Genomic DNA, 25,250 nt, shown 5'->3' with positions numbered 1-25,250 from the left:
ATTTATAAGGATTATAATGATAGAAATTAAATAAAAGAAGGAACTTTTGAATGATGGTAGGCAGTCATTAATGAAGATAAGTGCTAATAATCTTCCTAATTTATTATTTTTGTATAACCAGCCATAAAATCCTCTAAATTTAAAAATTCAAACACTCTAGAAACTGAAATTGAATTATAAACAATAAAATATAAATTCAAATATTTCTTTGACATGGCACTTGTGATGGGTCTTGAATTAGCTCTTAATTGGGCACTTTCTTGAACTTCTATTTGGACTCTTATAAGAGGACCTTCGGCTTCATTTTGATGATATGCTACATCAATAGTACTTCTATTTAACAATGTTGTTGATAGCTAGCTTTAGGCACTCCAGATATCGGGCTATGAAATATTCCTCAGGCTCAACCAACTCACACTATATCTATAGCTGGTTAAACTGTGTTATGAACTCATCCATTGACAGGTCTCTCCGCTGTAGGTGGTGGAGCCTCAAAAACATGTTTTGAGGGTAATAAGGCAATAAGTACTTTCTCTGTATCTGCTTCCTTATCTTCTCCCATCTGTTAATCTTATCACTTTATCATCCTTTCTTTGCCTCTATAAGTTTTCCCACTATAAGGATGTGCTCTTTCTTAATTTGATTGTGGCAAGCTTTGACCTCTTATCTTCTGGCACTTCTTTGTACTCGATGACTCTCTCAACTAGTTGCAACCATGCGATAAAATCATCTGGATCCATACGTCCATCGAACTATAGTAGATCCATCTTTATTCTGAAATCTCTGTCCTCCATACATCATCTACTATCTTGGCCTCCTCTGAAAATGAATTATAAAGTGTGGTAGTATGTCCTCTTTATCAATGAAGTCCTCCCAATGAAAGGGATTAAAATTATTATCCCTTTCTCCTCTTCAACTCCCCATATCACAATTGAGCATAATTTCCCCTAGGCTCCGTCATCAATCTCCGCAAGCCTCTGTTGAAGTCGACTTATCTTTTACGATATCTCTTCCCACGTAGGTTATGATATGTTTCTACTTGATGGCATGGTTAAGGTTCTGTGGGAGAGAAACGGTGAATGTCACGACCCAACCTGAAAACTCAAAATTAACCAAGTCAGGAACTGCGGCCGGAATTCTTATAAATCATAATAAAAATAGAGTCATTAAGTTGATTTAAAAAATTCATAAATAATAATAATAAATGGTTAAATTGTGTCTAATTATAATCTTTTTATGTAAATTTAAGAAATATGAAAAATCAAAAAGATGAGTTTGGAAGAAATAACACCGACTGCTCATTCTCAAGAGTCTAATAGAAAGAAAATAAAGTTTTATGTTGATAGAGTTATTAGTCAAGCTGGCGGCAACAATATGAAGCTCCATGTTAAATATAGGAAGCAACATCATAGTGAATGTTTATTTGGTTTGAAGGAGTGTTACTTATGTAGATGGTTTGAACATCAGATGAGAAACTGTCTTAATTCAATTCAAAGATCCATATCAGATGCTAGCTAAAGAAGGGATTTAACTCAGAGGGATTTTCATAAGTGGTCAGCAGAGGATGAAAGAAGGCGTGGGTAACAACCTAAAAATATAACCTTTAATTGATTCCTTTAGTGGCATTTTCAGTTAATGTGTATAATAAACTATTAGTCATAAAAATAGAATAATAGAAAACTTGATTTCACCATTCGACCGTTTGTTCCCACCTTATATAATTTAAGCCCCAAGCCAAGTCGTGACTGTGGAGGTGTGTAGGAATGCTAGAAACCCTAGAATAAAACTATGGTTAGACTAGCTCTGATACAAAATGATACCGAAGTTAACCCAAAAATACAACGAAAAAGATAATATTATTGCTGAAATTCAAAAGAGATTACAAACAAAGACACTTGAAAAACGAAAAAAGCAACACAAATGCAAAAGATTCCCTAGGCAAGGATTGGAGGAGATGGGTTGTGTATCAAGGTAGTGGAAATGGAGAGCGGTAGGCGGTAGAGAGGGTTAACGACAATGAGAGGTCTGTTTGGCAAATGGACAGCAAGCATAAGGCAGTTGGGTGCGGCTAGATAGTAGGGGAGCTGCGCAGGGAGGGCAGCAGCAACCTGGAAGGTAAAAAGAGAGGCGACGGCAGTAAAGGCGAGGGCGCTGGGAGGTGGTAGCAAGCAGGCTTGTGGAAACATGAAAGAAAATAGGTGTAGATAATCACCACCTTGAAGCAGGATATTGACGGAGCACCATTTATCCTTGGATACAGACTTTTTAAAGGAAACAACGCTGACAACAAGAAAAACAGAAACGAAAATTGAAACATAATTATAGAAATTTATGAATGTATATATGTATGTATGTATGTATGTATGTATGTATGTATGTATTTATGCATGCATGCAGACCAAAAAAAGGATCTATATTAGATCAGTGAAAATTTACAAAAATAGATCATAGAAGGAAGCTTTAATATAAGGGATATATATCCTATCACCATGCAATAAAATCCTAAGATCATTACAAATTGTAGAAGAAAAAGAAATAAAACTAGAAGAACCCCACTTGCCCAGCAAGTCTGTTGGTCTATTAGCTTCTCTGCATGTGAAAGACACTCAATATTAAAGGCAGGCAACAAGGATTTAATTTTTCTCCAAATCAGAAAATAATCCCAGGAGCAACAGCAATCATCCACACAAGCTTGATAAATTGAAAGAGAATTCTCTTCCACAATAAGGTCCATGATTTTCAAATTGGTGGCAATTAGCAAAGAGTAGAGGATGGTCCTCAATTCAGAAATTATGCAGAAACATGCCATATAGGAACAGAAAAGGTCAATAAACTCTGCCCAAACCATCTCTATAGATCCCACCCACACCAGAAGCATTATTTCTATATCTACCATTAACATTTGCATTAATAAAAAAAGCATAGGGTTGTTCCACTTGATCAGCTTTGATATAATTTTTGTTTTGTCAGCAACAGCAGTTGCTGCAGAATTAAGAAACCCCAATTCAGAAGTGAACTTAGAATAGTATTGAATGGCTTTATTTAAGAAAGCTTTGTTGTGGATGATGATTCTATTATGTTCATAACAAACCTCCATGTGTTTTCTATGAATTATCTCCAGCCAGACGAACCAGCAACACACATATGGGATCAAATTTTGCAGGTGTTGTTCCCCTCCTTCGTCCAGCAAGCAATACATTGTTCCAATGAGTTGTATCCACAAATTGGGAAATGGATGTTAAAAATTATAGCAATGTTCCTCCAAATAGAACAAGCATACCTGTATGAGAAAATGTGAGTAAAACTTCTCAGCCTGTTTGCACAGTAGACAAACTGAGGGAACTTTAAGGCCTTTTAGCTTGATGATAACATCTGTTGGCATCATCTTCCAATGTAACCTTCAAGCAAAAATTGATTCTGAAAGTTTGAGAAGAGCACTCCAGAAATATTGTCCTCCATTCCGATCATCAGTCTGATATAAAGCTTTAGTAATAGCTTTAGTCAAAGAACAATGTTTCTCCATTTTAACTCTCATACTGTTTTTTCTGTTTTGAACAATATTAATGTTTGATATGCATTTCACCAGGTCGGGCTCAAAATAGATAAGTAACTTTTGATTATCCCAATCGTTAGCTGTCCAGAATTCAGAAACCTTCATGCTATCATAATGACCGATTGTAGAACTGTCTTGCAATGGCCTGAAGCCTGTCCAGTCTTCAAGCCAAAAGTTAATGAGGCATTCCCCCAGATCTCAAAAAAACAAAGTTTCAGTTTTCTCCCTGATTTTTAGCAATTCTTTCCGTAATAAAGAATCCCCCAATTTATATGTACATAGAGTTAGATGCCGATTTTAAAAATAACTCCTCATAAAAGCATCCCATAAATTATCCATAGTCCTTAGTTTAATCCATAATTAGCAAAGGTTCACCTCCCTGGAAGAATTAAAGGATTGAAAAGTCAAACCAAAACCTTTTTTTAGACTTGCACAGATTCTTCCAAAATGACAAAAGAATTACTCTCCCATGCCCAACCCATAGAAACCTGTTAAAAGCCCGCTCAATTTTGAGTTGCATACTTACTTGTCATCTTGGATGCCTGAAGAGCATACAAAGGTAGAGAATTGAGCACACTTTGAATAAGCGTGAATCTACCACCTGTTGTGAGAAAAGAATCTCCCAACTCAAAATTTTGTTGTTTATTTTATGGAGGACGTCATCAAATATAGGGCTTCTCTTCCTAGCAGTTCTGAGTTGAATACCAAGAGACTTCATAGATAGCTTGCTTATTTTAAAACCAGTCAAATAGGTGAGCCAAAGTTGTTTGTCGCTAAAGTTGTTTGTCCACAATTATCTGTTTGCTGAGATAAAACGTACACTTTGCTGTGTTAAACTTCATACCAGAAACAGTCTGAAAATGCATCAAAATTCTGGGAATTCTCCTGATATGTTCTTTCCCCATATTACATAAAATAATAAAATCATCTGCATATGCTAAATGTGAGGCCAGCTCACTGCTTAGAACTATATTTACTGTCTTGGAGACATCTCAAATGATAATTTAGCTGCCTAAATAAGTAATGTATAGACCAAGTATAAAAATTGAAGGTGATGGAGGGTCACCTTGCTTTAAACCTCTCCCTGCTTTGAAATGACCATGTGATTCAGAATTGATAAGAATGGAATTATAATTATTCTCCAATATCATCTTCACCAACTTACAGAAATCATCATGAAATCCTCTGGCACTCCGCATGTTCAAAATAAATTCTCAACCAATGTTATCATGGGCCTTCTTTATATCAAGCTTTAAAACTCCATTGCAACCTCACAAAATCACTTGAGCAATAAGAATATTTTCAATAATGTTTCTACCAAAGATGAATGCAGATTGTTGAGGACTAATCAATTCATTGAGTAGATCTTTGAAATGACAGATGTAAGGCTGATTGGTCTGAAACTTTACAAATTTAGTTTGCAGTTATTTTTGGGGATGAGCAAAATAGAAGAGCTACTGAAATACTTATGCAGCGCTATCCCCCTGAAGAAACTTTGAATTGTTGTTGCTATATGTTGTTTGATAAACTCCCAAGCATGAATATGAAAGGAAGATAAGAAGCCATCAGAGCCTGCCACCTTATTAGGACTGATAGAATTAAGAGCAGTCCAAATTTCAGTCTCCAAAGGAATAGGCACAGCTTTCTATTACCAGAAAAATCAGGATCCATAGGTAAATCCACTTCAAACTGTTGAAAAAGGTTCTGAAAATAATTAATGGCACTGTCAGCAATTTGTTGAGAAGAATGTAGCCCCACACCATTTTCATGTCTGACGTTTAAAATAGTATTTGATTGTCTCTTTTGTCCAATACAAGCATGGAAAAATTTTGAGTTCCTATCACCTTCCACAAAGCCAAGAAAACTAGCTTTCTATTTGAAAAAATGAACTTCATTTTCGATGCCTTCATCAAGAGCATTTTGTGCTTCAATAAGTGAATTCTCCTGAATCAGATCCATAACAAAATCTTCCTCTCTATTTTTGTCACTGTTGACCTCATTTTTAGTGAGGTCTTAGTTTCCTACTCCCAAAATTCAAAATCTAGCCTTAGAAGTTCCTTGTTGACCATCTTAGCAGATTACTGATGGAGCCCACATCCCGTAGAACTTCAAACCACTTTTTGACTCATTTTTATGAAAAACTCGCATGAGTGGTTCCAAGCATTCAACTTCTAGTTGCAAGTGCTAAGAACTAACATGTAGAGGGCCTGAAAATAAGTTCCTACAGGATCAGATGATTTTAGGTAAACCATTTGTAACTCGAACACTCGCGAAAGCCACAATTCACGTACTCACTGCACCACGCATAAAGTTGACACTTTTTTTGGCTCGACCGTCGGTGAGCTTGTCCGGACGACCCCCGATGACGAAACGGACCACGGCAGCACGTTCGCAACATTGTTTTAGCTGGGATGGACATCCATATTGCTAGGGTTACATGCGCGCACAATTGACAAGAAAATCGATGCACATTTTTTTAGTGGGACGTGGGCCCGGGCTCAATCCAGGTTCGACTCGGACTCGATTCGGGTTAATCACCAGCTCACAAATTTCAAATTTTAAATTTCAAATTTCAAATATATCAATTAATGCCACAATAATTGGATATAATTAAGGATTAATTTTTTTTCAATTAAGTCTCATCTGCCAATGGAAACTAATATTACCCCCCCGCCAATTGCGTCATGTAACGGCTCCATCCAAACTTCGGCTATACAATTCGACGTCCCCTTCTTCCAGGTATTTTTGACACCAGTCCTCGCTGGCTCCCCTCTCTCTCTCAATTCGATCCTTTTCTAGGCTCTCTCGACCGCTCAACCTCGCATCCTTATCCCAAAAAAATCGAAGACCGCCCGAGCTCACTCGACCTCGCCACGCTCTGCACCACTCGCCCTCGCTCGACCTCGCCTCCCTATGCACCGCGAACTCCTCTTCCCCGCTCTGGACAAAGTTCAACTCCTCACTCGCTCTTCTCTCACGCTCGCCCAGAAACTCTCCCGCGCTCACCTGCATTGGCCTCCACTTTCTTCTCCCGCTGCCGTCTGCTCTCCTCTCTGCGAACCAAAACCCCCTGCTCCTCTCTGCAAACTGAATCCCTCTCACCTGCTATCCCTCTCGCGCGACAGAAGCCCCCGTTCCTTTTCTCTCGTGTGACCAGGGGCCCCGTTCACCGCATCCTACACCGAAGCCCTCCGCCTCCTCCCTTCCTCGAGCAATCAAACAATCGTTCGGCTCTACTCCTCTTTCCCGCGGTCGAACAGCCCGTTGCCCGTTTGTCCCGTTACTTTTGTCGAGAGGCTGCTAGCAAGCGAGATTTAAGTACGTTCTAACCTTTATTTGACTTTCCCACTCCAATTTCTTTCAGGTAAATTACATTTCATTCCTAATTAAATAATATTCTGAAACTTGTATGCCCTGGAGCTCAATTGCTGGCAGCTCCCTTTCGTTGGACACGCTTGAAAGGTGGTACTGATGTCCAATTTGAAGTCTAGATGTTAGATATGTAATTACATAGGAGCTGAGTGGTATGCCAGTAAATCTTTCTTAACTCGTTTTATATTTTACATTGGCACGCTATGTTCTCTCATCTGCACTTTAAGAATCATTTCAAAGTCATTTAATCTGCATTGATTCGCAGCACTATCTCATAACGGTTGATTCTAATTTATTCTCTACTCTAATGTGAAGTTCTGTAATTATCTATAAGTTAATCGATAGTGGTAAGTTGAGAATATCATTATAGTGTGATAAGTAACTAAGCATGATTAAAAGATTGGTGACGATTGAAATCTTCCGTCACTATGGGATCTTTTCTTGTCAAAATCATAAAGTCTTTTGTCTATTAAATGAGCTTGCCTAGCTGAATTGTTATTTTTTTAGGAAGATTTACATGCATACCACACCACTCTTATATTTTAACATATCTGAAATTTAAACTCTCTTTACACCACCCGAACCCTTAATTCTACATAAGAAGTGTTTCCATTGCTCAATGAGAAGCACATCTTTGCACCTTTAGGATTTACAGACTATTTTGGAACCGCACATGGCTGATTTGTGTTTGAAACTCCCACCATTTGACATGATTTTTTTTAATTGTTCTAGACAAGCTTTGAGGGCTTTTTCTACCTTGTTTCCATTGCTTAATGAGAAGCACATCTTTGCTTCTTTAGGATTTAATAACCATTTTTATGGCTGCATGTTCACTGTTTCGGAAAGATTAAAATGTTGTCTTGGACGCGCTAAGAGAGCTGTTTAGGAAGCTTAGGATTGTCGAGCTTAGGATTGATTGTCGTTTAATGCTGTTTTGAGCTGGGAAAGTGCTAGGAAGTGTTGTTTGAAAGCTTACAGGTGCTATAGGCTGTTGTTTAGTGCTTTTTGGGCTAAAAAATGGTTGTATAAGTGTTGTTTGAGGTTGCCGATCGCGGTAGGAAGCTGTAGGAAGTACCTCGGTTTCTGTTTGGAGTTGCCGATCGCTGTAGGATGCTGTAGGAAATGCCCAAATTGTTGTTTGGAAGTGTAAAATGGTTGTTTGGAGTCATTGAGAGCTATAGGTTGCTGTTTGGAAATGTAAAATGGCTGTTTGAAGTCGTTAAGAAATTAGGATTGCTGTTTGGTGCTGTTTGGTGCTGTTCGGAAGCTTAGGATGGTTGTTCGCTGCTGTTTGCTGTTCGGAAGCTTAGGCTTAGGATGGTTGTTCGCTGCTGTTCGGAAGCTTAGGATGGTTGTTCGCTGCTGTTCGGAAGCTTAGGATGGCTGGTTGGTGTTGTACGGATGCTTAGGATGGCTGGTTGGTGTTATTTGGAAGTCTAAAACTGTTGTTTGGTTCTAGAAATTGATGTTTGGTGCTAGGAATTGCTGTTTAGGGTAGGGAGTACTATTTGGAAGCTTAGAGTTCTGTTTGGTGATTAAAACTGTTGTTTGGTGCTAGGAATTGTTGTTTAGAAGCTTAAAACTGTTGTTTGGTGCTAGGGAGTGTTGCTCGGAAGCTTAGAATTGTTGTTTGGTGATTAATAGCTGTTGTTGGTATTCCCTAGCTGCTGCCCGGAGCTGTAGAAGGCCTTATGATTGTTGTTTATGCTTGCTAATTGTTGTTTGGGTTCGTAGGAGGCCACATAAGTGCTCTCCACTATCGTTTTGGTTCGTAGGAAGCCACCTAGGTGTTGTCCACTATGGTTTGGGTTCGTAGGAAGCCACCTGGATGTTGTCTACTAGTGTTTGGGTTCCTAGAAAGTCACTTAGGTGTTGCCCACTATGGTTTGAGTTCGTAGGAAGCCACATAGGTGTTGTCCACTATCATTTAGGTTTGTGGAAGGTCACATAGGTGCCGCCCACCGTTGTTTGGGTTCGTAAGAAGCCACACACGTGTTGTCCATTGTTGTTTGGGTTCGTAGGAAGTCATACAGGTGTTATTCAAGGTTCCTAACTGCTATCCGGAGTCGTAGGATCACGTACACATTTAGTAGTTGTTGCCCAGAGCCGTAGGAGGTCGTAGGATCACCATACACACTTGCTAGTTGTTGTTACGACTTGTTCTGTTGATTACTGTTTTCTTCTTTTCTCAGCAATTTATTTAAATTCTCTGTAAATTATATTATATTTTGTGAGCTAAATATGCAACAGGGATAGCAGCAGCAGATACATCACATACACATGTACATTTTATTTATTATTGTTTTATCATTGCAATTTATTCTTACTCTAACACATTATGCAGATACAGATTACAATTTTCTTTCAAAACAAAACGATTTTCAAAAATTAAACAACATTTTCAATACAAAAACAATAAAAAAACAAATAAAATAACACGTCACATACACAGCTAACTAAGTTCAAAAGAAAATAATGGTACCGGAATGAGGGAATCGTGGGATCCTAACCGGTATTGCTCTAATCAACTTTAACCCCCCATAATGACAATAAAACCAAATCTTGAAACACACATAGTATAACCTTTTGAACTTTAGATTTTTGGACTACTACTTTGACAAAGAGCAACGCGACAAGGAGCTTGGAGCAACTTCGTGGGCAACGCGACAAGAAGCTTGGAGCAGTCTACAAGTGGAGGTGGTCGTCATCCTACAACAGCAAAACAAATCTACACCAGCTAAATTTTCACAGTCTAAACAACACAGGATTTCGAGGTAGCTCATCCAGTGCGATGTAAACCCTCACCTTCTTTTAGGCTCCTGCACAGTCATGCTGAGCAGTATAAGTCTTAACTCACCTCAGGTTCTGATGTTGTCATCCATAATGACTTAAAACTATTTATCTCTGAGAGTTATTTGCATAACCAGTTAGTATGCAAATGTAAGTCCCAAATAATAAAATTGACAGGATTAAACACTCAAATAACATCGTCTCTAAAACTCAGCCACACATTATGATAGTTTGGGAAGTCAGTGAGGTTTTCTCCTCAGAATCTGTGACATCCCCTACCTTTTTCTTCATTTGGACTCCTGAAAATAATTGTTCCTATTTGAGTCACTCCAACTTGCCTTTCCACATCCTACCGTAAAAACATAAACCTCGAATTCTTAAAGACTAGTACATCTAATCATTATCGAGAGTTTTCTCAAGTGACCCCAGTCATTTGAGATATAATTAATAATAGGGGTTTGTCTATATAGGAAACTTGAAACCCAAGTAAAATAAACCATATTTAGGGTCTGTTTAGGGCAACTGCAGCTTATGCAGCTTCTGCTGATAAGCAGCATATCCTGATAATCTAATGATGGGCAGCTGATCCGGATAATCTGTCTGGCTGTTTGGTTAGTGCATTTTGAGAACAATTGATTCTGGAGAAATGACCACTCTGCCCTTGTTCTGGATAAGTTGTTTAGCTGTTTGTTTATGGTATTTTGTAAACAGCTTATTCACAGATTTTTATAACTCAAAAAATTCCTATTATAATGAAATTTAATTAGAGTTCAAATCAAGCATGATTTTATTTAAATACTGCATTTTCATTCCATGAGATTTTTAGATTATTAAATTGCTTATTAATTATAATTTCAATTTTAATTAAAAATGAATTTAATTTGTAAGCTATCATAGAAATTCAAATAAAATAAATATAATAATTTTTATGCATGAAATTTATTTCACTTTTTATAAGTTAAAATGGCGTTACTTTTGATGAGATGAAAGATTTGTGTGATATAAATGTTAAAGTTAAAGTAGGAATTAGATATGTAAATAAATGGTGGTATGTAGTATTGTTAACGACCCGATTTTGAGTTGAGCTGGGGTCGGCTCTAAATTTTAATTTTACAAGCTAAGCATTTTTCTATGTTTAAAACGATCAAATGAATAAAAATTTGATGCAATATGTAAATTCCCCAAAAAACAGAAGCAGAAATGGAGTCGTCGAGCAATTCGCAAGATTCATCGTCTCTCCGGCCTTCTTCCCTATTCCTGTCTTCAAGGTCAAAGGGAACAAAGAGTAGGGAGGAAATGGAGTCACCACTGTCAAGTCACCACTGTCGTCTCCAACTTCTCTGGAGGTGAGCAGCCCTAGGAGGACGCTGAGCTTAATGAGGGAGAGACGATCTTCAACATTCTCCTCCGATCAGGAGGAGAGGAAGTCGCCGGCGGCTATGACCGAATTCACCGCCGAGCACGACTCGAAACCCTCCGAAGTTTACGGTTTCGTCGGCTCCATCACCACCGTCACAGAAGGGTCACGGGGGTAAATATCACGCTCGAAAACGCGGACCCCGGGGGTCATCCCATGGTCCACGTCTTTTACAAATTTGAAAACGCTGATTTCGATAATCCCATCATAAGCACGAACCAAACAGTGTAGCGGCATTTTTAAAACGCCGCCTGCACTTATAAGTTGCTCCAAACAGACCTTTAATCTTTGTATTAGATAGAGGAATTTGTCGGTCATACATAAAAAGTTCATAAATCAAACGGAAGTCACAAATCTCTTAGTTTGCAAGATTGGGTCTATCACCGAGGTATACACTTATCTTTCGGGAGGGTGTAGTATTCGCGGTATCGGATACGATTATGCAAACTATTGGACGAATGAGATCCATTTGGTCTCATTTTTTAAAAATTAAAACACACGACTTTCAAAACAAAAAAATGTATATATACCTCTTATTAAATTAAATTAAATTTCAAAATTATTTCAATTTTCAAAAATCAAAAAGTTGACCGACAATTTCTGGCCACTCCGCTGGGGACTAGTTCCTCTCTCCATTTTAATCAAGAAGTTTTGTTTTCATACATCGGCAGTGTGTTCATGTCCCTCGTGGGTCGAACTGTTATTCTTCCGCTAACATACTGTGCTTATTTCTTCCTTGAGTCAGTATAGTCAACTCTTCTTGGATTTCATGATCATCTGATTAACCATCCTTAAGTAGAGTGATTCAAGAATCCTTAGGGTTTAGGGGGGTGGACCCCTAATAGGTGTGGTAAGTTAGAGTCAGAGTGAGTTCGATGTGGAATGGGTCATTTTCCAATTCTAAATTGGGTCCTATACCTCGAGATCGCTTCATCTCTCTTCCGAGTTTGGCTTGTTCTTCTTGCAAGTCGCATCAAATTTTACCTTTGAAACTTTCCTCGACAATGTTGAAACTTTAAAACCTAATATCAAAGTAAAACATTCACAGTTAAAGAATCAGACAATATTTTGAACAAAAGACACAACATGATAACAACAAAAATGAATTCAAGACAAAATCACTTGGATAAGTTTCGAAAGAAACGTCCAATTCATAAGAAAAGTGCGTTAACTTGAGTACTTTTGTTGAAATTACAAGGCACTGGACGTCACTGACTTCCGAAATTTTTTTTTCAAATGGCAGGGACAATGTTTTCACCAAAGTTGATCTTTTCTTTCGCCACCAGAATGGAGTTTGCTATTAGCAAAAGCGAGCTGAAGTCTGCTAAGGAACTCCCCCCTCTGAAAAGAGTTTTGATTGATAAGAACTCTATTGTTGCTACAAAGTCTGTCGCTATGAGTGTAGGGACCGCTCCCAGGACTGTTTCTGCTTCTGCCACTGGATTCACTACCACAAAACCAAATGTTTCATTAAACAAAGGGAAGGAGATTCTATACGAAGAAGTGTCAGTCGATGTTTTTGCCTCGCCGTTTTTCATATTCGAGATTGGGTCCAATTCAAAGTCCGAGCGACTAACCAAGACACAGGAAATGAGGCGCAACCAAAAAATTCTAAGAGCCGAGAAGGCGAAAGCCACAGAGTTGGCTACTACTGACACCGCCCTCCGACTGAATGAGAGAATTATGTGAGACCTCACATCTACTCATGAGGGTAGGTTTCACCGATTGCCTGCTACCTACGGAGAGGATGGAGTCTATGGGTTGCTACCACAGTACCGTCGTCATATCTCCATAATGATCCAAGGCCAGTGACGACATTCAAAGAGAAATCTGAGAGAGTAACAATTGTGGATAAAGGCAAGTAGTCAGTACAGATTTAGGCCGAGTAACCTCAACAGATCTATCAACAACTGCAACAATACAACCAACAGCAAGGTCAACAGCCATCCCAGCATAATCCATGCGAGATGGATGAAAAACGAGGTGCATCTGCGACCAAGCAATTAAACAAAGTATATTCTTTCAAAAAAGAAGTTATGGCAAAGATGTTCAGGGATTTGATTAAAAAATTCCAAATTCAGATTACGAGAGCCAAAGAGGCCAGAGGAAGTCGACAAGAAAGACCATCCAAACTACTGCCCCTACCACAGACTGCTCGGACACACTATAGAGAACTGTATCAGCTTCAAAGAATGGCTCGAGAAAAATTTCAAAAACGGGAACATGACGATCCCGAAAAAGTATTTGACAGAACTTGAAAGATGTTCCACCAATATGATTTTGGTTGATCCAACTGTTTTAATTGACTTCAACGCTACTACATCAGTGCTCAACAAAAGAGGTGAGACACATCAAAACCCTTCAATTGACCTTAAAGTTGTCAAAGGAAGGTCGATCGAGGCTACGTTGGAAAGGCTTCAAGCCGACATTGGACGATTGTGTGAAGAATGAAGGAAAGATGCGGGTGATGAACCCTTTGATCCATTAGATTATGTGATAGAAGAATTCGCAGAAATCAACGTTATTGAGGCCAGGGCCACCTTACCCTCGCGCGATGCTCCTTTACCCATTGAGGAGAATGCCGCAGATGAGTTGTAAAGAGCCATTCAACAACGTGATGAACAGATCAACCAAATGAAGAAACAATTAGAAGAAATGATGACTGCAATGACCACAATTCAAGGATAGTCACAGTCACCACAAATGACAGCTCCAAAAGCAAGTCAGCTAGTCACCACAAATGACAGCTCCAAAAGCAAGTCAACTAGAAATTGTTCATATTACAGATGAAAGAAAAGAGTTTACTTCTGCTGACAAATACCAACAACAAAAGAAGGATTCAGTCCAAAGCATGATACAAGAAAAAGACATTAAACAAATGTTAGAACAATGGGTGAGAGAAACCCTGACCCAATCAAAAGGAGGGGCATTGATTCTAAGAGGTAGATCCTATCTCGAAGAATTTAATGATGTCCAATACCCTAAGGGTTTCGTACCACCGTCGTTCAAGACATTTGATGGAATGGGAAACCCCAGACAGCATGTTGCACACTTTCGAGCAAGTTGTTGCAACGCGGGGATAGTGATGCGTTGTTGTGTCGTTAATTTGTGAGCAGTCTTTCGGGAATCGCTTTTGACTGGTACGTCGAACTACCCAATGGCTCAATGAAAACATTTGCAGAATTGGAAGACATCTTTGTTAAGCGGTTTGCTGGAGTAAAACACCATATCACCGGCGGTGATCTCGTGATGGAGCAACATAAGCCAGTCAAAACATTGACGGACTGCATTCTGCAATGGAGAAATTTGAGCATGAAGTGTGAGCCACAACTCCAGGAGCAACACACAGTCAAAATCCTTCTAAAGAACATCCATGGTCCAGTGGATTTCTTACTCAAGGGATTCACCATCAAGACATTCGAGAAGCTGCTTAGCAAAGTTGAGAATCTTCAAGAAGAAGCTAAAAAACTTGGGGTTTTTGAGAAAGCTGGGAAGCTAGAGCCATTGAAGACAGCTGATAAGAAATCTGGGACAGTAGCAGTGGTTGATAAGGGCAAGCGACCGTTGCAGATACAAGTCGAACAATTTCGATAGATCTACCAACGTCCTCGGCAGAATGGTCAACAGTTGTTTCAGCAGAGGTCCTATTAAACAGATGGAGGGAAACCCCCGAACATAAAGAATCATTTCAATAAAATGTATTCTTTCAAGGATGAGGCGGTCGAACAAATTTTTCAGAATTTGATAAAAAACCTGAGTTCAAGCTCCCTGAACCGAAGAAACTAGACGAAGTTGATGAAAAAGATCATCCGAGGTACTGCCCATACCACAGGTTGATCGAACACACCATAAAAGATTGTTTCACTTTTAAAGATTGGCTTGAGGAAAACTTTAATAATGGGAGCATAGTGATTCCAGAAGAATTTTTGAAAAGAACATGAAAAAGGTTCTATCAATATGATTTCAGTCGATCCTAGTGTTCCATTTGACTCCAATGCAACTGACAAAGGATAGAATGTCTCTTGATTACTACTACTATACTACTTTAGTTGTCGAAAGGAATGTTAGTGATATCAATGTTTGTCTGCCCCTTCCCTCTCGCCGCAATAAATGAAGAAAGAACTTGTTATTTTCAGAATTGTTCAATATTCTAAGCAAAATTCACATGATCAAAATATAGTTAAGGATCAAAATTCTGAAACCTATTTAGGCCCACAATAATTGGATATAATTAGATATAATTAATCATTTAATCCCACAATAATTGGATATAATTAAGGATTAATTTTTTCCAATTAAGTCTCCTCTGCCAATGGAAACGAATTAATCCCCCGCCAATTCCTTCATGTAATGGCTCCATCCAAACTTCGGCTATACAAATTGGCGCCCCCTTCTTCCAATCATTTTTGACACCATTCCCCGCTGGCTCCCCTCTCTCTCTCGATTCGATCCTTCCCTAGCTCTCTCGACCGCTCAACCTCTCATCCTTCTCCCAGACAAACCGAAGACCGCCGGGGCTCACTCAACCTCGCCACCCTCTGCACCGCTCTCCCTCGCTCGTTCTCGACTCCCTCTGCACTGCGAACTCCTCTTCCCCACTCTCGACAAAGTTCGACCCCTCACTATTCTCTAACGGTCGCCCAGAAACTCTCTCGTGCTCACCTACATCGGCCTCCACCTTCTTCTCCCGCTCCCGTCTGCTCTCCTCTCTGCGAACCGGAACCCCTGCTCCTCTCTGTGAACCGAATCTCGCTCGCCTGCTGTCCCCGTTCCTTTTATCTCGTGTGAATAGGAGCCCCGTTTGCCACCTCCTGCATCGAAGCCCTCTGCCTCCTCTCTTCCTCGCGCAATCAAACAATCGTTCGGCTCTACTCCTCTCTCCCGCAGTCGAACAGCCCGTCGCACATTCGTCCTCCTTTTGTGGAGAGGCTGCTAGTTGTGCCTTGAAGCGAGATTTAAGTACGTTCTAACCTTTATTTGACTTTCCCACTCCAATTTCTTTCAGGTAAATTACATTTCATTCCTAATTAAATAATATTCTGAAACTTGTATGCCCTGGAGCTCAATTGCTGGCAGCTCCCTTTCGTTGGACACGCTTGAAAGGTGGTACTGATGTCCAATTTGAAGTCTAGATGTTAGATATGTAACTACATAGGAGCTGAGTGGTATGCCAGTAAATCTTTCTTAACTCGTTTTATATTTTACATTGGCACGCTATGTTCTCTCATCTGCACTTTAAGAATCATTTCAAAGTCATTTAATCTGCATTGATTCGCAGCACTATCTCACAACGGTTGATTCTAATTTATTCTCTACTCTAATGTGAAGTTCTGTAATTATCTATGAGTTAAACGATAGTGGTAAGTTGAGAATATCATTATAGTGTGATAAGTAACTAAGCATGATTAAAAGATTGGTGACGATTGAAATCTTCCGTCACTATGGGATCTTTTCTTGTCAAAATCATAAAGTCTTTTGTCTATTAAATGAGCTTGCCTAGCTGAATTGTTATTTTTTTAGGAAGATTTACATGCATACCACACCACTCTTATATTTTAACATATCTGAAATTTAAACTCTCTTTACACCACCCGAACCCTTAATTCTACATAAGAAGTGTTTCCATTGCTTAATGAGAAGCACATCTTTGCACCTTTAGGATTTATACACTATTTTGGGACCCACACATGGGGTGATTTGTGTTTGACACTCCCACACTCCCATCATTTGACATGATTTTTTTTAATTGTTTTAGACAAGCTTTGAGGGCTTTTTCTACCTGATATTCTTGTTGATCTTGTAAAGGATTTAATAACCATTTTTATGGCTGCATGTTCACTGTTTCGGAAAGATTAAAATGTTGCCTTGGACTCGCTAAAAGAGCTGTTTAGGAAGCATAGGATTGTCGTTTAATGCTGTTTTGAGCTGGGAAAGTGCTAGGAAGTGTTGTTTGAAAGCTTACAGGTGCTATAGGCTGTTGTTTAGTGCTTTTTGGGCTAAAAAATGGTTGTATAAGTGTTGTTTGAGGTTGCCGATCGTGGTAGGAAGCTGTAGGAAGTGTCTAAGTTGCTGTTTGGAGTTGCCGATCGCTGTAGGATGCTGTAGGAAATGCCCAAGTTGTTGTTTGGAAGTGTAAAATGACTGTTTGGAGTCATTGAGAGCTATAGGTTGTTGTTTGGAAGTGTAAAATAGCTGTTTGGAGTTGTCGAGAACTTAGGATTGTTGTTTGATGCTGTTAGGAAGCCTAGAATGGCTGTTTGGAGTTGTTCGGAAGCTTAGGATGGCTGGTTAAATCCCAAGTTGCTGTTTGGAAGTGTAAAATGGCTGTTTGGAGTCCTCGAGAAATTAGGATTGTTGTTTGGTGTTGTTCGGAAGCTTAAGATGGCTGTCCAGTGCTGTTCGGAAGCTTAAGATGGCTGGTTGGTGTTGTTCAGACGCTTAGGATGACTGTTTGGTGCTGTTTGGAAGCTTAAAATTGTTGTTTGGTGCTAGGAATTGCTGTTTAGAAGCTTAAAACTGTTGTTTGGTGCTAGGGAGTGCTGTTTGGAAGCTTAGAGTTGTTGTTTGGTGATTAAAATTGCTGTTTGGTGCTAGGAATTGTTGTTTAGAAGCTTAAAACCGTTGTTTGGTGCTAGGAATTGCTGTTAAGAAGCTTAAAACTGCTCTTTTGGTGCTAGGGAGTGTTGTCCGGAAGCTTAGAATTGTTGTTTGGTGATTCATAGCAATTGTTGGGATTCCCTAGATGTTGCCCGGAGCTGTAGGAGGCCTTATGATTCTTGTTTAGGCTTCCTAATTGTTGTTTGGGTTCGTAGGAGGCCACATAAGTGCTCTCCACTATCGGTTTGGTTTGTAGAAAGTCACCTAGGTGCTGTCCGCTATGGTTTGGGTTCGTAAGAAGCCACATAGGTGTTGTCAACTAGTGTTTGAGTTCAGTGGTTTAGCAAAATTTGCTCCAATTAAGTACAACACCTGCTAATTGTAGTAGTGCAGCCGTAATCCAGAGAATTTAATCCAGATTGGAATAATGGGAAGTTCAGTAGCTAGATCAAATTTTGTTGTCCACTTTAAAACTTTCATTTGAGTGTCCTCCACAAACCAATGTTTAATGAGTAATCTAGCATAATCCTCTTCTTTGCTCAGACTGATGCTTATATGTCTAAATATCAAGTGCCCCTACCTGCCATTCACCCAATAGTTTTAACTTTTCAAAGAACTTTTTGGTTACCTCCATTTTGGTATGACCATAGGTAATTTCCCTATCAAAACAAGCATCAAAGGTTCAGCAAGCTTGACTATTTTCTCCTCAATAAAGAAATTTGCAAGTTTTTCTTTTTTCTTCCTTAACTTTTTTCAAAAACCCTCATTCCGGACAGGTCCGGACTCTATTTAATGATGAAAGATTTGAGAAAACGTCAAAGAGCTTGTATCAACTGGTTTATTGCCCCTTAAAACATCGGCAAACGATTGCGTTGTCATTTTGCCCGTAAAGCACTTAAGTCTCAAAAAAACATGGGAAAACCAATAGATCAGTAACTTTTAAAACATCACAACCCGAGAACCACCAAAAAGAGGAGCCAAACCGAAAACATCCAGTAAAACTCAACAAAACAGTAAGAAACAGTAAGAAAATCATCTCAAGGAAGATTTAAACCTAGAATCGCACCAAACTCTCCATATACATACATATACATATAACGTAATTCAGATCACATCAACGCATGGCTTCGTCTTCCTTCTCGCTCGCCTCTGCTAGGGTTTCGCCTGATGGCGAACCCTAGCAACTGTTACGCTGCCTCTTCTCCGGCGTTGGCGCCTTCGCGTTTCGCGCCTGATTCTCCCTGCATCTCGCGATCTGCGGCGCGTCCTTCCCGTCTCGCGAGAGTTCTCGGGTCTGTGGTCTCTCGCGAGTTCTGCGGCTCCCGCTCCTTCCGGTCTCGCAAACAGCTCTCGCGCCTCCTTCCCGTCTCGGCTCTCTGCAGTGCGGCTTCCGGTGTTTCTCCTTTTCAACTTCTGCGGTCTACGCTTCCCATCTCGGCTCTGCGGCTCTTCTGCAGTGCGGCTCGTGTTCTCCTTTTCAGATTCTTCTGTCGATGCCACTTTTTCATGTTTTCTTCTTAAAGCCACACCTTTATTTTGAAGATAGCTTCAAACAGATCGTATGCAGCTGCCCTCACGGGTGTCCACACCTCAGGTACACCTAAATCGTGCTCTTTCCATCCATCGTTTGAGTGGGAGGACATCAAGAAACCTAGTAAGAAAAATGAAAAGTCTGCCATCTTTTTTACAGAAGCTGAAGGCATTCAACTTGCTTCCTGCAGTTGTCTGAATTTGGTTGGGAAATTTTTATATGGTCATCCCAAAATGGAGCTTATTCGCAAGGAATTTGAACTTATGCACCTTGTTGGGGAGTGCAAAATTGGACTATTATATGGTAGACATGTTCTTATTCAAATTAATAATAAAGAGGATTACACATGCTTATTTGCTTAAAAAATATTCTGGATTGATAACAGAGCAATGAAGATTCAGAAATGGTCTGTGGATTTTAACCCACAGACGGAACCGCCAATCATTCCAGTTTGGATTCGCCTTCCTGGTCTAAAATTTCATTATTTTTCTCAAAATGTGTTGTATTATATTGCTTCAGCTTATGTTAAGCCACACAAGAAGGATATTCCTACTTTTAATTTTTCTCGTCCAATTGAAGTCACAGTACTTGTTGAAAGAGACATTATTGCTTCCACTTTTGAGAAAATATGGTTGGGCACACAGCATCATGAATATTGGCAGAAGATAGAGATTGAGTTTTTTCCTTCGTATTGTTCGAATTGTCGTATGTTTGGTCACTCCAGTTCTCAATATCATCATTTACATATGTCATCATCTACATCCCCACCTCAGACAAAAAAATAAAGTGTTCCGCTAGAGGCAGTGATTCAAATTCCTCTTGATCAGCTCCAAGTTATTGACACTATCGATCATCAAAAGAATACACCTGAAGATGTTACTATTCCCGCAAAGCAATATATCAATCATTCAGTCTCCACACATTGTTGTAGCTCCCCCATCTTCGAAATTTCCTATCATGGAGTCGAGGGAGATTCTTCAAACACCGTCTGCCCTAGAACCTATCACTAATATTACAGGTGAAAATACCTCTGTTGTTTCACTACCGCCTCATCAGGTCCAGAAAGATGCCAATGCTACTCAGACTCAGGGAGATCAAGACGTGCAACGTCCTACAGCTGTCCAGGCACATTTGGACCAATCCATTGATCAATTGAGTCAATCCTCGGATGAGGAATGGCAGTTCTATACATCCAGGAGGAAGAAGAAGAATGGAGACATGCTTGAGCTCATAAATCTGATGGATGATACTTTGGTTACTTCGGGTAATGGTACGCACCATACCAATTTGTTAGTTGGCACCCTTCCACGAACTAGAGACGGGGGAAGAACTAGAGACAGAGGACTTACATGAGTTTCACACTGGATAAAGGCTATAAGCGGAATGCTAACTGTTTAAGCTTGTTTGATAAAGTCAAGGACAGAATTCTTTCTTGGGAGAATAAATTTCTCTCCTTTGGGAGGAGAGTGGCTCGTTTTAAGAGAATTCTTACCTCTCTTCCTCTTTATTTTTTAGAAGTTATGAATTTTCCTTTGGGTTTCATTAAAAGAATTGAAATGCTCTTCAATAAATTTCTTTGAGAAGGCAATGGTAAAACTAATATTCATTAGAAAGATCGGAGAAAACTTTGTACACTTTTGGATAAAGGATAAAGGTGGTCTGGGTTTTATAAGCTTTTATAATTCTATTAAGATCAATTATATGAAGTTGTGGTACAGATTTCGTAAGAATAGTTCTCTTTGGGCCTCTTTGATGCATGTTGAGTACTGTTCAATAAGCATCCTCTAGCTATCTCTCATTCTAAAAAAGATTCTTATGTTTGGAAAGAAATTTTGAAAGTGGCTAAGCATACTGAAAATCATCTTTGTTGGGATCTTGGCAAAGGAAATTATTCCTTTTGGTTTGATGATTGTATGGGTGATGGTGCTCTTGTGGATCATTATGATCGTCCGATTGATGTTAACATACGCGTTAATGATTTCTAGCAGGAGAATTGTTGGAGGATATGTTGCTTCAAATGCTTAATATAAATGATGTGAATTTCATTGCTTTTATTCCCATATCCATTGATAAACAGGATGTTTCTACTATTAAAGGAAAGCCGGGTAATTCTTGCTCTAAAATTTTTGCTATTTTTTCAAATCTTTCAGGGGTTGAATTTTAAGTGGATTTGGAACCCTTGGTTAAAACCTCCTATATTATTCTTCATTTGGCGAGCTGTCCATAATATCATTCCCACGGATGATATTCTTAAACTTAGAGGCTTGCGGATCCCTTCTTGTTGCTTGCTTTGTAAAGCTCATGAGGAAAATATTATTCATCTTTTTGGTGGCTGTAAGTTCGCAATTGAAATCTGGAACAGATTTCTTATGAACTTCATATTCCTGGAACTTTGAATACTTATAACTCTATCTCTGCTATTTTTTATGTTTGGAGAATAATAGTTAATGCTTTTTTCCACAATGTGCCTTCGGTTGTCCTATGGTTTATATGCTTTACCAGGAACAACGCAAAATATAATGATGTGTTGCCTAATAGTATGAATATTGTGGATATGATTCTTAATTATCTAAAAATAGTTTGTCTTTCAAAGGGATAAAGGCATGTTCAATTCTTGAATTACTGCTCTTTTTCAGAATATGAATTTACTCTCGAGTGGTTTGGAGTAAGCCTTCTGCGTCTTTTATTAAGATTAATACAGATGGATGTTGGAAGGTTGATTCTGCTAGTGTTGGTGGTATATGTTGTGACTTTGTAGGATCTATTATTTGCTGGATTGCAGCCCAAGTTGTTCCTGTTTCTGTGCTTTAGCGGCGGAAGCCGATACTATAGTATTTAGTCTTTGGGTTGCCAGGAAATTGGGATGGACTAATCTTGTTTTTGAAGTAGATTCTCTTATTCTTTGGAGGTGTTGCAGGTTCAACATTGTTCATTGGAGCATTCTTCTGTAACTAAAGAAAATTAAAGATCTATCTAAGAATTTGAATATTGTTTGGTCACATGTTAAGAGGGATGGTAATAGGTTGCTCACTGGACTAGCTTGCATTCTCATTATCCTTTTATCAGTAAGTTGATTCCGGATGAGCTTTTGTCACTGTCTTCGAAGGATCTTCTTTAATTTTTGTTTCGGTTGTTGTTGCTCTTTCTTGTTTCTTTTTGTGTTGTGTGTGTGAGTTGTGTTTTCTTTTTTTCAGGGAAGGAACCTTTTTCATTTTTTGGGTGAGTTGTTTAGGGTTTTAGGTTCTTGGTTCCTTGCCTACTTTTGTAATTTCTTTTTCTTGCAATAAATTGGGAGCCGTATAATGCTCTTTATAAAAAATATTCAAATGATTTGGAAAATACATCACATGGATTTGTTAATGGCCAATCATGCAAGAAAAATAATATAAAGAAAAATAAAGATTTAAGCTAACATTTTTGTAGAGCGAAAAATAATTATTTGCAGTAGTTCTAAGTTTTGAAACAGGCTCATTTTTCTTTAGCATCAAACTTTGTCTCTCTATAGTGTAACTCTACTTATAATATATTTCCTAATCTCTAGGAATCACTTCGCAAAATTAATCTTCATCTTTTCAACATCTCAAGTAAAATAAAATTTCATCTTCCACACCTATCAAACCTTGGTCCCTTATATCCGTTAAATTCTTTGCAGCAACTATGTTCATTCACAAGAGGAGAGGGGCTAGATGGGGGAGACACTGATAGAAGAGGATTTCATCATTAAGATAAGGATGCAAAAGGGTTTATAGTGGTTCATCTTTGTAGGTTATGTCCATTTTGTGAAGGGGGAAAATTTCCACTATTATAATAAGAAATTATAGGGTTTAAAACCTCTCCTAAACACGAAAGGGAATGATTAAAATCAGAGAAAAAAATATAAAGAGTTGGTTTCAACAAGTTGCTTCAATAGTGTGGAATCTATTAAATGTTTGGTGTGGCATGCGCTTATAGATGTGAGCAATGCGATGGCACACCCTTTCAATCATTATAGTGGATAGATGTGCTATGAAGAGCTGAGTGTTCTAAAATGATATGTCTCGAGAAAGGAAGGCATTAGGTCTCACATGTTAGAATTTCTGGCTAAAAGGAGTTGACTAGTGGTTGGGCCAAACACAAGGCCCGAGCATGCAAGACTTTAGATGAGTGGGTTTCCAATGAAAATAAGATGTCAAAATATACAAATCACTGATTCAAACATCTTAAGTTACAATAGCTTTACCGCACTAACAGGCGTTCAAAGAATTTGGTTGATTTCACCAAGCCTTATTATCATGATAGATGGAAATTGAGAATCGAGTGCAAGAAAAAAAAAAAGAAGCTGCAATGACATAGTTCTACTTGAATGCAGCTTCTCATGCCATTACATCAGCAGAAATTGCCTCTTAATCTTTCAGTTTTATTTTCATCAAGCCTTACTCATCTTACAAGCTTTAATATTATGTTACACATATGTTAAGATTTATTAACTCTACATATAAAATAATTATTCTCTGTTATCATTTAAAATAGATATGCCATATTATGCTCTCTTTGCCGAGACTTTATTACTCCTTATAATAAGCAATTCAAACGTTAATGGAAGTAGATCCTTGTACATCATGTGGGGGCGCCCATGAGAAAGTTCTGCCGCCTCTTAGTTTGTATCATATGTCATACTTGAAAAAAATAAGATGCATAATGTTCAGTGTTATTGGCATAGAGTATCAAATTTCTTTGTTCCTCTTCAATTTTTTATTTTTTTAGTTACCTGGCACACTATCTTCTCTGGAAATTTAATTTTTAGAATTTGCACTCGGAAATGTATGTTGGATTCTACTAACAGTTTCATTGTCTTGTCAGCGATGCTTTTATATGTTAATCATTATATTAAATTCATTTGTTAACGTCTGCTTGTACTGTTAATCAAGTGATTCGTTGATTCTTCTTTAAAATAATAATTCTTAAACGTTGTATTGACCATTTTCTAGATAGAATCAGTTATATTACTTTGTTTATCCGCATGTTGTCTTTTTACTATATTTTATCAGTTAAAGCTTAACAACAACATATCAATCATCCTATCAAGTTACTGGTTAAATCTCATATCCATTAAATCCAAAATTCTAATCATAACATGCAAACAGTTTACCAGCAGATTTAATAGTTATCATGCCAATTATTTTAATGATTTAACAATGAAATTACTTCTAGAATTTGCAAGATTTTGTAAATTCAGCTCGATTTAAAACAAAACCCAGCATGATCAAATTTCTACTTATCTGCCCAAAAGAACAGTTGGATAAAGTAAAAGAATATATAACAATTGACACTGACCACCATGCCAGGGTCCACAATTCTCCTTAGGCGGCTCATTTGTACACTTACGAATCCGAAAGAAATTGACGATCGACTTCTGCATGAGGGGGAATTCTGAGATGCCCCAAGAGCTAGAAATCAGAACTCCTAGCAATCTAACATTAAAGCCAAATACCAACATCTAAAAGAACACGCCTAGAATGTACATACGTCTAACTGTCTCTTCGTTTTTGCAGCTAGGGCAAAACCAGTGCCCCGTTGGAACCCTTGGAACGATCGGACGGAGGCAATAAAGATGGTATCCCATGTCACATCGATCGCAAAGGATGATCTTATCTTCCTCCTCGCCTAACCGGCATTGCTGACAAAGGACATCGGAATAATAGTCTTCGGTGACGGGAGAGGAGGGCTTCGCCTTCCTCATTATTTCCTCCATGGATTTGTACTTCCTGTCGCTCGATGGAGGAGTCGCCGCAGTTCGCTTCTGGACGCAGCCATTCGACGGGGCAGCCTGCGCCTCCGCCCGGTTCATGGTCCGGCGAAGGGAGCTTCCAATGCACGGTGATTTATGCGATACGGATATGCAATTTTGTCCCGAAATCGGCAGGGTTTCGCACTCAGTTTTCCGGGCCTTTGTCGTCGAAGAAGAAGGCGAGGTCGAGCTGGCCGCGCGCAGGCGAGTAGACCGGTAGAAC

At 38.9% G+C, this 25,250-nt stretch overlaps 1 protein-coding gene across 1 annotated transcript; it reads right to left on the bottom strand.

The window, feature by feature from the left end:
- Positions 1-222: 222 nt before the first annotated feature.
- On the bottom strand, positions 223-25,250 carry LOC110036030 (histone-lysine N-methyltransferase ATXR5-like). Its single transcript, XM_020740379.1, has 3 exons — positions 24,766-25,250; positions 24,574-24,669; positions 223-1,094 (listed from the first exon to the last, which is right to left on the bottom strand). The coding sequence occupies exons 1-3, from the start codon at positions 25,085-25,087 to the stop codon at positions 1,036-1,038; spliced, it is 477 nt and encodes a 158-aa protein (XP_020596038.1). The 5' UTR covers positions 25,088-25,250; the 3' UTR covers positions 223-1,035.

Source organism: Phalaenopsis equestris, unplaced genomic scaffold (genome assembly GCF_001263595.1).
Source record: "Phalaenopsis equestris unplaced genomic scaffold, ASM126359v1 Scaffold201709, whole genome shotgun sequence".
Lineage (NCBI taxonomy): Eukaryota > Viridiplantae > Streptophyta > Magnoliopsida > Asparagales > Orchidaceae > Phalaenopsis > Phalaenopsis equestris.
The sequence above is the reverse complement of the archived record's forward strand: the minus strand, read 5'-3'. Positions and strand labels throughout refer to the sequence as shown.

What these genes read in the sequence shown, in the direction of transcription:
- LOC110036030 (XM_020740379.1), bottom strand. Translation starts at nt 25,087, where the DNA reads ATGAACCGGGCGGAGGCGCAGGCTGCCCCGTCGAATGGCTGCGTCCAG. An exon ending in AAACGAAGAGACAGTTAGAC is followed by an intron (nt 24,670 to 24,765) that starts GTATGTACATTC and finishes GGGGCATCTCAG; the next exon opens with AATTCCCCCTCATGCAGAAG. An exon ending in TTGTGGACCCTGGCATGGTG is followed by an intron (nt 1,095 to 24,573) that starts GTCAGTGTCAAT and finishes TTGAGTTTTCAG; the next exon opens with GTTGGGTCGTGACATTCACC.